Consider the following 15,931-nt stretch of genomic DNA (forward strand, 5'->3'; position numbering starts at 1 on the left):
TTTGACTTTGGGGAAGAGCCAGAAATCACATGGTGCTAAGGCAGGTGAATAAAGTAGATGAGGACACATCGTAATGTTTTTACAAGACTTTCTTTCTGTTAGATGGCACCTGGCAGCTGCATTCACTGCCCTATTTTTTAAATCACGCCATACACTGTAAAGACACTCATGAAAGAGGACTTCCAGAACTGCTTCGGAAAGTGACAGGTACTGCACATCATTACAAACAATAATGGCACTTTGTAAGTCAAGTTTGGGAGAATGAAAAAATAGGAATCTGTGCTACTTTGGGAAGACAACAAAGGCTTTCCTAAAGATGGAGCGTATTACCTAAGATCTGAGTGTGTTATCTAGGAAAGAAGAAAGGACATTCCAGACAACAGGAACAGCATACAGAACATGCTGTGTTGCAAGAAAGACCATGGCAGTTTGAAAGAAGTGAGTGAAGGCAGTGCAGCTTGAGTGGAGGGGAAGTGGTCTGATAGGGGACTGGACACAAAGAGAGATCTCCAATGACTTGCAGAGGGCTCTGATCTTGGTCTTAGTTCATTACTCAAAAGAAGATAAATAGTTCACAGGAGTTCATTAAGCCAGCAAGACTGAAGTTCAGGTATGAACACAGAATCAAGGTTTCAGAGGTCGCATGTAAAGCTCTTATGATGGTATGCATCTCAAAGAAAGGTAGGAAAGCCACTTTATTTATTAAGTTAGCACATAAACTTCTCTACTCAGGAACGTTAACCTTATACAAAGCTATTACCTGAAGCCAATTCTGTTAGCCTGATCTACCACCAACAGGTGGGTAGCCTTAATGACTGTTTGTGAAGTATGACTTCAGCCTCAAGAACAAGACTGAGGAAACTTAGAAATTAAGAATACTTTAACTCAAACCTACCTAGAGTCAAAATGTTCTTGAACTACTCCTTCATTCCAGGCCCCAATCCTCAGTTTTCTCTTTGCACTGGTATGTTACGATCTTGTTAATGTCACAAGAGATAGTCAAAATAGAAATGCTAACATTATTAATAAATGTATAGTGACACTGTTCTGAGAGAAAACCCTCACAATAATGAAAACAACAATATATGTGCTTATATGATTTTGTAAGAGTGAGTCTTTCATCCTCTGGCCAACACCCTTTGTAAGTGTGGATGACCTGACTATGCACTGTGCTACTCACTTGTTCTCCATGGAGCTGTTACACAGGAAAATGTGGACAGCAAGCCCATTGTTAGACCTGATGTCTCCAGCACCGCACAAGGTATGCAGGCCCTGTATTGGGAGGGAATGGTGAATATGAGTAGTTCCCAAGAGACTAGCCCTCCCTCTGGCCCCGGGGGTTGTCATGAGGTAAGTATCTTGTAGAATCTTCTCTTCAGGATCAGCGGGATATATGGAATCCAGACTGCCTCTGGCAGACTTCGACTTCACTGAATATTTGTTGGGTTGTGGCTGACCTTCATTGCCAGCCATGGCCTAAATCTGGATGTTCTTACTGGCTATATCCAATGAATTTACAAAACACAAATTTAATACTTTAAATGAATTCAAAAGTGACATTTTATCAGTTTGATGTTTGAGCTCAATTGGGAGGAGAGATCATGTAGGTGATATCAGATGTCTTGGAGGCTTAGGGAGATAGGTTGCAGCTTTAGGGGCCAGTTAATGCCCCTGAAGGGCACCCCACCATGTAGACAACCCTTTTTTCATGAAGAGGATTAGCTTAATATCCCTAGCACAATGCATTCTGATTAATGCTCTCCAGCTATGTGATCAGAAGATTCACTGTGCAAGAAACCATTAACACATGGACCTTCCCAAAACAGCCTTCACCCAAACCTACAGATGGAAAGTACAAAAGAAGGAAGCACAGGAAGGATGGATTTCTCTTTGTATTTTAACAGTTTGTAAAAGTAGAGTCTCTTGAAGTGAGTATATACAAGATTTAGAGCACTTAGTAAAAGTAAAAAATTCAAGATGACTTAACACGGTGGCTGATGACTAGACACTTGGACTGTCCCTCCACAAGCCTTGAGCTAAGTTGGTCTACAGAAGCCTCCATCTGCTTCTTTTTAACCTCACCTCTGTCTAGCTCCTTTCCTTCACCCACCTAACCCTTGTTCTGGGCACTAGTGTTCCAGTATTCCCAGAACCCATAATTACCAGGCAAAGCTGCCAGCCAGCACCATACTTACTAGACCTGGTATCTGAGCTGATGCCATTCTAACTGAACTGCCCACTTCAAAGGGTTCATGAATTTGGATGGGAAACATTTTATAGTTATTTTCACTAATATCTTTGTGAAATTTATATTTTTCTTCAACTTATATGAATGCAGGCAGCAAATCACAGCAATATCAGAAGTGTCCATAACTTTACCAATTATAGAAATCATGGATATTTTTATTTATTTATTTATTTATTTTTATTTATTTATTTGCAGTACTGGGGATGAAACTCAGGACCTTGTGCTTGCAAGGCCGACATGGCAACACTGAACTAAATCCCCAGCCCCAATATTTTTTATGTCATATGTTGCAGATATCTCAAAATATCATTTATGCTTATATGCTTATATGGCATACTTACTATATTTTCCATAGGTCTTTTAGTGCATTAACAAGGGATACCTATATTATATGACCATATACCAAATGAAATTTGTTTTAATAATGTCTTTATCATATATTTTAACATAATTGACTTCTTCGTAATTTAATGTAATCTATTTTATACATTTAAAAACACACGTTTCACCAGAGTTTCAAAGGGGCCCATGGAACAAAATGCTTAAGATCCCCTGTTCTAACCTAAAGAAAGGGGGTTTGAGGTAGGAAAATGTTTGCTTCCAATTGGCCTTTCTGAGACACAAGTAGCTCCTGAGTGCCCAGTGATGTCAGGAACCATCTGGTGAGCATAAGTAAGACATCCTTGGCCAGTGCCCAGGGCATATACAGGTGCTTTTGTCTCTGCTCCCTCCTGATAGGGCTGCTTCCGCTTGGCATTCAGACAGCAAATGGTTAGATCACTTACCACAGAAGAGAAACAGGCAAAGGGAAGGTTCAGAAGTGACTTACACTCACAAAGTCCACTGTCTTCTGAGAGGCTTTTGGAATCTCAAATGATTTCCATCTAAGCTGAAGAGAAAAATGCACACATGGGAAATCTATTTCATAAGGGGAAGCCATAGACTTTCTAAATAAGTAGCATCAATTACAGAGCAGAAAAAAGGACAGCTGCTCCCTCTGTGACCACTTGTGATTTTCATATTTTAAAATCAGTGATCAGCCATCATTTCCTTAAAAGTGCTCTGTTTGTGTGTGTGTGTGTGTGTGTGTGTGTGTGTGTGTGTGTGTGTGTGTGTGCTGCGTGTATGTGTGTGTTTGTTGTGTCTATGTTGTGCATTCACATGTTTTTTCAACATACGTGAATCTAAATCATCTTTGTTCTTTAACACTTTCAATCATAAAAACAAAGATAAATCATTGTTTCCTCTTTCAGAAGCTATTTGTTTCTTTTAACATTTTGCTTAAGCACATCAGTGAGTTTTGATGGATGCTGCTTTTCATGCTATTTATAATCAGCTCCCTTTCCTAGCCTGCCAGCCTCTCTGTGTGGGCTCCTGACACCACAGGGGAAGGTTCTGCTTCTACTTCCAGCCCTGGGAGTTTTGAATTATTTCTTTAAGAGAAAGGAAACACACCCAGCTGAGATTAGATTTGGTAAATATAGTACCGGGTTCTGTTTCTGTACTAAACCTTGCTTTTGTCCTCAGGCTGCCTGATGGTTCAGTTTAAATCACAACAATCTTTAATTTAATCATAAACTGATCTAAAGAAGTGGAGAGGAGAGTCAGCAGGTTCAGGCCCCACTCAAAGTGTCAGCCCAGCACTTATTAATCAACATGGCAGCAGGTGTGACCTGCCTAGGCTGGTGGCTGATGCCCCCAGCATTCCCAGTGCATGTCTCATGGAGTGACCTTCACCCAGGGCTGGCTCCATGGGCTGCAGTGCCTGGTGGAAGCCAGCTGGGCAGGGCTCCATCTGGTCCTGTGGCTCAGTTCATTCTGTATTTCAGAAGCACAGCCAGATGGGAAAGGAAGCAGTGAACAGAAAAGGTGGTGCTGGGATGATTCTGTCTCTGTGACATACACAGTCAAGCAACAGACTTCATTTCTTAAAAGCAAAGTAGGAAGATCACATTGTGAGACTACTTAAAAAGAAACCAAAAGTGGATTTGAAAAAGACCTTTGAAATTGTGCTTCAGAAAGAGAAATACTTCAGGACTAATTCTATTAAGGATGATTTTTCTTGGGGGAGAAGGGAGACTTTGAGAGCAAGATCTAGGGAAGAGTTTCTCAACCTTCATTGATTTTGACATTTTGTGCTGGGTACTTCTTTGCATAGGAGGTGTCCTGTGAATTGGAGGATGTTTAGCATCATCCCTGGCCTCCACCCACTAGATGCAGGTAGCACTCTTCCAAGTTGTAATGATTGAAAATATCTCAGACATTGTTAAATGTCCACTGGGGACCAAATGTCTTCTAGCTGAAAACTACTGACCTAAAAGGATATCCCTGGATTTTGGAAAGTACCATCCACTTATCCACATTTGAGTGCTGCTGGATTTGTGCATGCGTGTGTGTGTGTGTGTGTGTGTGTGTGTGTGTGTGCACAAGCATGCTGGGCATTGAACCCAGGACCTCACACATGCTTTTCAGATGCTCTATCAGTGAGCTACACCCCCAGCTATGTGCACTACTGAAGTGTGTGGAGAGGTTCTGATCTACTACTAACCATTACTTTGCCACTTCTTTCTGTAGTATCAGTGTACTTTGCATGCCCAAGAAAACTGTCTGAAAAAGAGTCATCATTTTATGTCTCCTAAAGGAAAAGATTTGAGTATCAGTTCAGTGGTTGCCTGGGCAACATTTTAGCTCTCTAACCAGAGATTTTCAACCCTAGATACCCATGAGAATCACCTGCATGGCCTTTGAAACCAAGGACAAATTAAATCAGAATCTGTGAAGGTGGGGCCAAGGCACCAGTATTTTATAAAATGCTTTTCTAAGGTGCAGCCATAGTTTAAGAATCAGCACAGAAAAGTCAGATATTCTATGATTATTGTATAGTTGAAACAAACATTATGCTCAGCAAAATCTACCTAGTGAATTGCCTTAGCAATAAACTAACCAGCTAACCAAGCAATGAGTGAATTAAATTGTGGCCTTTTGGGCCAGATAAGGTGGTGATAGTGCTAGTTACTAAACAGTAGGGATGTTTAAATAATACAAATCCAAGGATTTACATATTTAAGATAAAAAGAAAAAATAAAAGAAAGGATAAAGGAAAAGTGAAAGCGAACGGGGGGAGAGATAAAGAAGGGTGACAGAAACAGACATAGAGAAAAAAGAGAAAGAGAGAGAGAAAGGGAGGGAGGAAGGGAGGGAGGGGGAGAGAGAGAGAGAGAGAGAGAGAGACCAGCAAGGGAATTGCTCTCTGGTTTGCTGCAGTGGAATCACATCTTTGTAAACCCTCTGAAGTTACCTGTTACAGACAAATAAAATCCTGGCTCTCAGAGAGATTCTTTTTCTGTGAACAAAAAAGATTGAACCAGAGGGGTTGATGGCTTGCCAAGTCTGCTGGCTAGCTTTTCAAGGTCATCAGCCATCAAGTAATGAAGAAAGAGGGCTTGCGGTGGCAAAAGAGGCCACTGCATGACAGTGTAGGAAGTGAACCTTCAACAGGGTGCACTCCTGATGAAGCAATGGCCTCACTGAACCTTCATTATCTACCGCCCCAAAAGATTCCCTCCAAATGACAGATGGTAAAGGAAGAGGAATCATTTATCTGTTGGTCTGATGACAGCAGATTGTTCAGAGTCTATGTTCAGATTGTACAGGGCCCATCTTATGAAGAATAATAAAAACCCTGAGGCAGTTCTGATAAGTGCAATACCAACAAGAGGAAGCCAGCCTGGATCCTCAGGAAAGATGTTTAGTCAGGAGGCCCTGTTGTGATATTTCGGTGAATGAGCTTTGGGTAGAGGATGAAACGACTCCTTCTAACCCTAATGTACATATACTGTGGTGCAGTAACTCTCTTGCCCAAGGCCAGACCAAGAGGGTAGTGCACTGGTATGAACTAAGAGACTTGGTTTCTGCTACTATCTCTGCATTCACTGTGACCTCAGGAAAGTGTTTCTGTCTGTCTTTCTCTGTCTCTATCTCTTGGCCTCCTCTCTCTCTCTCTCTCTCTCTCTCTCTCTTCCTCTCTCATTTTTCTCACACGTAAAAAAAGGATACTGGTGAGAACTGAAATTTTATAAAACTTCAGAAAAGTCCTTCTGAAAAAAATAAAGAATGCTTGTTAACTGATTTCATCCTTGCTTTGGACTCCATCATGTCCTGCCACAAGTTCATATGCTGAAAGCCCTAAACTACAGTGACTGCTTTGGAGATAGGATCTTTAGGAGGTAATTAAGGTTAAATGAAATCATAGGTTTGGGGAGCTAATCCAAGATAATTGATGGCTTGAAGAAAATGAAGGAATCTTACCCTCTGTCTACATGAAATCAGAGGAAAGGCCATACAAAGATGTGATAAAAAGGTGGTTGTATACAAGAGCCTTTACCATATACATCAGTCTGGCTGGCACCTTGATCTGGGACTTGTGGCCTCCAGAATTGTGATAAAATAAATTTCTGTTGTTTGAGTCACCCAGTCTATCATATTTTATTATGGAAGATCAATCAATCAGATTAATATTATCAAACAACTTTTAAAGTTTATTTTATTAATACTATATATTATCAAATAGTTCCCCTTATACAGAATTTAATTATTAAACATTTCAGAAACAATGACATCAATTTTAACACCTAATGCAATGCTTTGATTCTAGCAGGCATCGATAAATATTTGAATGATTGGATGAATAGATATAAGGCAATTGAGAACATTACTATATTTCAAAGAACAAGAATATAGCAAATTAGTGAGAGGTTTATATACTAAACGATAGTAGCATGAAAAGGAAAGCAAAGAGGATATCAGAAAATACAAAGATATCCCTTGTCCTGGGGTTGGAAGAACCAATATAGTGAAAATGGCCATACTTCTAAAGTTGTTATACAATCTTAATGCAATCCCAATCAAAATATATCTCATAAAATTAAAGAAAACAATTTTAAAACTAAATTGGAACCAGAAGAAATAGCAAAAGCAATTTTGAGCAACAAAGGCAAGGCAGGGGGAATCACAATCCCTGACATGAAATTATACTACAGAGCTACTGTGATAAAAACAGCATGATACTGGCAAAAACACAGGCCTGAGGATCAGTGGAACAGATTAGAAGATGCAGAAATAACTCCAAACATACTCAGCCACATTATCTTTAATAAAAGAGTAAAAAATCTTCAATGGAAGAAAGCCTTTTTAATAAGTGGTGCTGGACAAACTGCCTTTCCACATGCTGAAGATTAAAACTAGATTCATATCATTCACCATGCAGTTAAAAAATTGAAATAGATCAAAGATCTAAATATTAAAACATAATCCCTTAGTCTGACTGAAGAGAAAATATGTACAACTCTTGAAAACACTGGTGTAGGCAAAGACATTTTGAGCTAAACTTTAATTAAATAGGAAATATCACAAAGAATCAACAACTGGGATCTCATGTTACTAAAAAGCTTTTGCATAGCCAAAGAAACCAACAACAGAGTTAAGAAAGAACCAGTGTGGGAAAAGATTTTTGCCAGCTGTTTCTCAGACAAAGAACTAATATCTAGAATATATAAAGAATTTTTAAAAATCAAATGTCCCAAATTTAAGACTCAATGGACACCTGAAATGAATAGACACTTCTCAGATGAAGAAATAGAAATGGCAAATAAATATATGAAAAAATGTTTAACATCACTGGTCATTTGAGAGATGCAAATTAAAACAATATTGAGATTTCATCTCACTCCAGAAAGAATGGCTATTATCAAGAAATCAACCATTAATGAATGTTGGTGGGGCTGATGGGAAAAAGGAAGCCTCCATGCTTGCTGAGCAGTGTGGAGTGGTGCAACCACTGTGGAAATCAATGTGAAGATTCCTCAAAAAACTAAAACTAGAGGTTCCATTTCCAGCTATTCCCCTTTTCAGTATCTTCTCCAAATAATTAAAAGCATCATACTACAGCAATATATGCACACCTATGTTTATAGCAGTACCACTTGCAATAGCTAAATCTTGGAAACAGCCCAAATGCCCATCAACTGTTGAATAAATAAAGAAAAATTGGTTTAAAAAAAAGAAAGCAAAATTATGCTCAGAAAATAGCTAGCAAACTTACAAATATTTCTGAAAGTCCAGAGATTATTTCCAAAATATAACTCAGTTATTCATGCATATACAAATTCATCACTTCTATATCTATTCATCTTTTCTCTTTAGTTGTTTTATTAACTCCTGAGAGAGGGTTATTGAATTCTCCAATTATAATTTTGGATTTATATATTTCTCCTTTCAGTTCTATCATTGCTTCACATATTTTGCAGTTGCACTCAAAAATTCTATTGGAAAATAAGCTTCTACTTAGCATAAATGAAGTGTTAAAAAGTAATTTGAAAAACACCTTCAAGGGATTCCAAAGTCAGAATTTAAAATCCTTCTATATTACCAGAGGAGGAAGAAAGACAATCCTTAGCAACATTCAATAAATGATATTCAAAATTCATACTCAGATATGAAAAGGAAATATAAATAATTAGCATAATTATTTCCAAACTCAGAAGACTGGGAGTTAGGCTGGGTGATATTAAAGTCCCTCTCAACACTAAAATTCTTTGATTTTTTTCTGAAATTTCACCCAAAATCGACATGGACTTAGCCAGACTGGACTGATTGGATGCTCTTAACAACACTGGCTGGCTAGAGATAGGTATATCATTACAAGTCAGTATCATCTACCCAAGAATTTTGAAGTAGCTTATAGGTGAAATAGAGATGTTTAAGCCACTGTTTACAACAGCTGAGAGAAGTCCAAGGTAATTGTTAGTGGTAAGTGTCAGTCCAGATAAGAAGGCATGGATGAGTATAATAAAATAGTGGCTCACTGAATTCTTTAGCAAATCCTGCAGTTTCAGGAAAAAGGAGAGCATAATTTATGTGGAGAGAAATCACACTTTGGCCCACTGGGCTTCTTTGAGATAATGGGCAAGAACATAGCTAAGAAGCATATAAGTTATAATAATTTATTTAGACTTCCTAAAGTCTTTCTTTTATGAGGCTGCTAAAAAAAAGATGAACCATCAAGGATAGAAACTGACATTTCCATTTGACCTTGCCCTTTGAATGCAAAGCTAAGGGCTCTATATTAATTACCCAGTATTATAGTTTAAATGTTGTATTAGTTTTCCATTACTATAAAAAAGGGATCTGAGGCAATTAACAGGTTTGTTGTGGCTCATAGTTCTGGAAGTTCCAGTCCAAGATTGAGTAGCCTCTGCTTTGGACCTCTGGTGAGGGAGACATATTATGGCAGGAACACATGGCAGAGCAAACTGCTCACCTCACGAGCCAGGAAGAAAAAGAGAGAAAGAGGAAGAGAATAAGGTCACACAATTTCCATTGAGGGCACATTTGCATTGACCTATGACTATCCCATGAGGCCTACCTCCTAAAAGTAAAGGTTCTACCACCTTCCAATTGCTCTACCCTGCACACCACACTTTTAACACATGTACCTTTGGAGTAAAATTGTCCAAACAAACCCCCAGCAAAAATGTATCTCAAATGTTCCTGTGCTGGAAGCTTAATCCTCAAACTCATATGTCAATAATACTTAGAAGTAGAGCTTTGGGAAAATAATTAGAATTAGATGAGGTCACTTAAGGCAGGGCCCCAATAAGGGCACTAGCTTTGTAAGGAGAGGAAGAGAGACCTGAGCTAGCACATTTTATCTGTGTAAACATGTGATGCCCGGTGTTATGTTAGGATGCAAAAAAATTGGTCCTCTGTAACAGCAAATTCTAGGGGAAATGAGGTAGAAAACCCTGACAATCAACTATCAAGACACCCTGAACTCAGAGCACAGGAAGTAATAAAATGGATCAATCAGGCTGTAGAAAAATTCAAAACAAAAATAATTTCCCAGATAACCACAGAGATGGTGAGCATAGTGAAAGACATGATGAAAGACTCTAGAACAGAAACAGACAAATATAAAATAGATGAGTTCAAGACTATGATAGAAGCCATGAATGCCCAACATAGAAAAGAAATGGTGCCGGGGATTTAGCTCAGAGGTTCGGTGGCCTGCCTTGCAAGCGCAAGGACCCGAGTTCAATCCCCGACCAAAAAAATAGAAAGAGAATTCATGAAACAGATTCAAACAGATATCCAGGAGATTAAAAACTCTAGAGAAAGCATTTGCAGCAGAATTAATGAATGTGAAGATAGAATGTCAGATATAGAAGATAGGATCGCAGTCAGTGACTAGGAAAAGAGAGATCTCTTAAAAACAATAAGAGATCATGAAAAATCAATCCAACAACTCCTAGATGATAAAAAGAAGAATAATATGAGACTGATAGGAATCCATGAAGTAACAGGAGAAAGTACAAATGACATAAAAATTCTACAGAATTAATGACAGAAAACTTTCCAGAGAGGAAGACTTTGACATACAGATAAGTGAGGCATATAGGACTCCAACTAGCCATGATCAAAACAAATCTACACCTAGACATATAATAGTCAAGATCCTGGAAACTCAATAGAAGAAGAAACTAATGCAAGGAGTTAGAGAAAAGAAACAACTCACATGCAAAGGAAAGCCCATCAGAATCACAGCAGACTTTTCAACACAAACCCTCAGGTCAAGGAGAGCCTGGAGTGAGGTATCTCAAGCCCTAAAAGAAAACAACCTCCAATCTAGGCTGATGTATCCTGCAGAACTCTCTTTTAAAATGGATGGGGAAATACGATTTCCACCACAAAGAACTCCTGAGAAACTTTATGAATACCAAAGCAGAACTCCAAACAATTCCACACAATATCTAGAAAAAGAAAATGAAGGTCTCAAGACCATGAAGCCCAACAGAGCAAATCAACAGGCAAGGCAAGAAACTAAAGGGAGGGGGAAATAAAAAAGAGCCAACAACAGGACAATAACATGACAAGGATAAGTTAATACATATCAGTTATAACCATTTATGTTAATGGCCTCAATTCACCAATAAAAAGAAATAGACTGGCAGAATGGATTAAGGAGCAAAATCCAACAATATGTTGTATACAAGAAACACACCTAGTTCAAAAAGAAACTCATAGAATGAAAGTAGAAGGATAGAAAAAAGTTCTCCATGCAACAGGAGCCAAGAAAAAGCAAGGGTAGTTATGTTATTCACAGACAAAATAAATTTTAAACCAAAACTATTTAACAGAGACAAAGAAGGACATCCTTCTAAAGGGAACACTCCAAGAGGAAGAGATAACAATCATAAATATATACTAACCAAATATTAATGCCACCAACTATACAAAACAAATATTAAGGGACATGAAAAACAAAATAAGTACTAATACAATTGTAATGGAGGAACTCAATAACCCACTGTCACAAATAGATCATTTAAGACAAAAAAAAACAACAACAACAACAAAAAAAACAACAAAATACTAGAACTGAACCAAGCTTTTGAACAAATGGACTTACTAGATGTCTATAGAGTGTTCCACCCCCACAAAATCAAAATATACATTCTGTTTGGCCGCACATGGATCATTCTCCAAAAAAGACCACTTACCAGCTGATAGAACATGTTTAAATGAATGCAAAACAATTCAAATTATCCCATATATATTATGAGACCATAGTGCAATTAAACTGGAGATCAATAGCATAAGAAACTGCAAGAATGTCACAATACATGGAAATTGAACAACACTCTCTAGAATAATTGATGGGTCATAGAGGAAATTAAAGAAGAAATTAAATGATAATGCCAATACAACATACAGGAATCAATGGGACACAATGAAAGCAGTTCTACATGGAAAATTTATAGCATTGAATGCCCACACTAGGAAATCAGAGCAAGCTCAAATAAACAACCAAATGCTGAATCTTAATCTTCTACAAAAAGAAGAGCAGGACAAACCCAAAGCTCATACAAGGGAAGAAATTATAAAGATCAGAGCAGAAATCAAAGCAATGGAGAGTAAGAGAATGATGCGAAAAATAAATCAGAGTTGGTTTTTTGAAAGAATAAATAAAATTGATAACCCTTCACCAATCTTATCAAAAAAAAGAAAGAAAGAAAAGGCTCAAATCCATGCAATTAGGAACAAAAAAGGTGAAGTCACAACAGATCCAGCAGAAATCCAGAGGATCATCAATGCCTACTTCAAGAACCTGTATTCTAATAAAATGGAAAACACAAAAGAAATGGACAAATTTCTAGATAATTATGAATTACCAAAGTTGAACAAAGAAGATAAAGAAATTCTACACACCCCAATTACAATCAGTAAAATTGAAAACATAATTAAAAATTTACCAACAAAGAAAAGCCCATGTTCTGATGGTTTCAGTGCTGAATTCTACAAGACATTTAGAGAAGAACTATCACCAGTACTTTAAACTGTTCAAGGAAATTGAAAGGGAAGCAATACTTCTAAATTCATTCCTGGAAGCAAGTATTACTTTGATTCAAAAACCAGGGAAAGACCCTACCAAAAAAGAGAACTACAGGCCAATCTCCATAATGAACACAAGATGCAAAACTCCTCAATAAGATATTGGCAAAAGGAATACAGAGGGTCATCAAGAAGATCATACACTCAGACTGAGTCAGATTTATCCCAGGGATGCAAGGATGGTTCAACATATGTAAATCAATGAATATAATACACTATATTAACAGAGCCTAAGACAAAAAAGGTATGATCACCTCAATAGATGTAGAAAAAGCATCTGATAAAATCCAACACCCATTTATGATAAAACCCTGCAGAAAATTGGAATAGATGGTCTTTATCTCAACCTGATAAAGGCTATCTATGAAAAACCAACACCCAACATCATATTAAATGACCAAAAACTGAAAACCTTCACGTTAAAATCAGAAACAGAAAAGGATGTCCACTATCACCAGTCCTGTTCAATATAGTTCTGGAAACATTAGCCACAGCAATTAGACATGAGAAATAAATTAAAGCAATAAATATAAGAAAGGAAGAAGTTAAACTGTCATTATTTGCTGATGATATGATACTCTACATAGAAGACCCAATAAACTCTGCCAAAAGATTTCTAGACTTAATTGACACTTTCAGCAGAGTACCTGGATATGAAGGAAGCAAAAGAACTCTACACTGAAAATGACAGCACTCTGAAAAAAGAGATTGAAAAGAATTAAGAAAATGGAAAGATATCTCTTGCTCCTGGGTAGGAAGAATCAACATTGTGAAAATGGCCATACCACCAAAACTACTATAAAGATTCAATGCAATCCCAATTGAAATTTCTACAGTATATTTCACAGGACTAGAAAAAACAACCTAAAAATTAATTTGGAATCAGAAGAGACCTACAATAGCCAAAGCAATTCTAGGCAACAGAGACATGGCAGGGAGAATCACAATTCCCAACTTGAAACTATACTACAATGCCACCATGATAAAAACAGCATGGTATTGGCAGAGAAAAAGATACAAGGATCAGTAGAATAGATTGGAAGATACAGAAACAATTCCAGATATACTCAGCTACCTCATCTTTTACAAAGGAGCCAAACATCCTCAGTGGAGGAAAGATAGCCTCTTTAATAAATGGTGTTGGAAAAACTGGATTTCAGCCTGCAACGGTTAAAACTAGACCCTTATCTTTCACCATGCACTAAACTAAAATCCAAGTGGATTAAAGATCTAAATATTAAAACAGAAACACTAAACTTGCTGAAATACAAGTTAGGTAGAGCTCTCAAAGACATTGAAATGGGTAAAGACTTTATGAACAAATCCTCAGTAGCACGTGAACTAGCACAAAGAACCAACAATTGGGATCTTGTCTTATTAGAAAGCTTGTACAATGTGGGAAAAAATCTTACAAGCTGTTCCTCATACAAAGGACTATTGTCTAGTATATATAAAAAGCTAAAAAAAATTAGGCTTCCAAACATAAAAAACCCAATTCAAAAATGGGCATCTGAAATGAATAGACATTTCTCAGACAAAGAAGCAAAAGTAGCAAATAAATATATGAAAAAATGTTCAATATCACAGGTCATTCGAGAAACACAGATGAAAACAACACTGAGATTTCACCTCACCCCAGGAAGAATGGCTGCTGTCAAGAAATCAACCAATAACAAATGTTGGCGGGGTTGTGGGGAGAAAAAAACCCTTCTCCATTGTTGGTGGGAATGCAGACTGGTGCAACCACTGTGGAAATCAATATGGAGATACCTCAAAGAACTAGGATTAGAGGTTCCATTTGACCCAGCTAACCCTCTGCTTGGTATCTTTCCAAAAGAATTAAAAGAATCATACCACAGTGATATATGCGCATCCATGTTTATAGTGTCACAGTTTATAATAACTAAAAATTAGAAGCAGCCCAGTTGCCTATCAATTGAAGACGGGATAAAGAAAATGTGTTTTTTCTATAACATGGAGTACTACTCAGCCATAAAGAATGAGAAACTAGAGTCATTCATGGGAAAATGGTTGCATATTGAGGCCATACTCATAAGTAAAATAAATAGTACGCACATGTGGTGTGAAAAACTAAAAGCATAAATAAGATCTAAATTGTATTACTGATAATGTGAAATAGGAGTATTAGGGTTAAAAGTATAGGGGAAGTGGGAAGGGTAGGCTAAAGGACATAAGGGAAAAGAAAAATATGAGGAAAGGAAAAAGAGTCTTTGCAAATTGGGGAGCGTGGAGGGGGTGAAGGGAGGGTAGGCATATGGGGAAAAATGAGAACCAAGACCTGTAATGTAAAGGTACAACACCCCAATGATGAATGCAACTTTACCGTATACCTAAAACATACCAATAAACTCAGTGAAGAAAAAAATAAAAAAAGATTGTCCTTAGTTGATGCCCACACTGTGCTTTTGGATTTCCCAACCTCAAGAAGCCTGAAATAAACACATTGATTCTTTATAAATTACCCAGCCTCAGTATCTTGATATAACAACAACAGCAACATAGGACTGATTATACAGTTTAATTACAGAGCCCTTTCCTATTTTGAGTGAAGCCCTAGGTTTGATCCCCAGCACCATGAAGGGAAGGAAACAAGGAAAGAAAGTAGGAAGACAAGGAGAGGAGGAGGGGAAAGGGAGAGGGAGAGGGAGGAAGGAAGAAAAAACGGACTAAGATATCCAGCACCTAGCATAGATTATGGAACATAGCTGTCACTCAATGAATATTTGTTGGATGGTTTAATTCTCACAACCCCTGGTCACCTGTGATTGATTATTATCATCTTTTAATAGAAGAAACCAATGGTTTAGAGTATTTGAATTTTCTCTACTGAGAACTGATGTCTCTCTCAGTTCCTTTTATTAATCTACATATCCTGAGCACTTTAATCTCAGCCCATCAATCTGTTTCTCAAACTATTCCTGAGAACTCAGGCTTACACTACATTTCATGGTCTTACACTTCATCTTTCAATGTGACTCTTATTCACTCTTCCTCTACTATTGAGTCACCCTGGCCCAGTCTACTCCCAGTCTGACCATACCTCTGCTGAGGTTGATGTCAGCACTCTTGTCTAATCCCCTTATGTTAATTCACTCAAACAATAGCTACTGAATCTCTCTGTGTGCCAAGTTTTATAGGAGGCAATGGGGATGATAATGGCACAGTCTCCAACCTCAGAGAGACTACTGCAGAGTGCCCTGGACATGTAGGGTC

At 37.7% G+C, this 15,931-nt stretch overlaps 1 protein-coding gene across 1 annotated transcript in view; it reads right to left on the minus strand.

The window, feature by feature from the left end:
- The window catches only part of Hgd (homogentisate 1,2-dioxygenase), a 58,697-nt gene that overhangs the window by 17,414 nt on the left and 25,352 nt on the right, over positions 1-15,931 (minus strand). Inside the window, exons 5-6 of the mRNA XM_010630011.3 lie at positions 3,078-3,137; positions 1,181-1,272 (exon numbers count right to left, since the gene is read on the minus strand). Of these exons, the coding sequence (XP_010628313.1) occupies positions 1,181-1,272; positions 3,078-3,137 (152 nt within the window). The remainder of the gene's footprint in view (positions 1-1,180; positions 1,273-3,077; positions 3,138-15,931) is intronic.

This window comes from Fukomys damarensis, unplaced genomic scaffold, assembly GCF_012274545.1.
Source record: "Fukomys damarensis isolate Sample0158 unplaced genomic scaffold, DMR_v1.0_HiC HiC_scaffold_24, whole genome shotgun sequence".
NCBI lineage: Eukaryota > Metazoa > Chordata > Mammalia > Rodentia > Bathyergidae > Fukomys > Fukomys damarensis.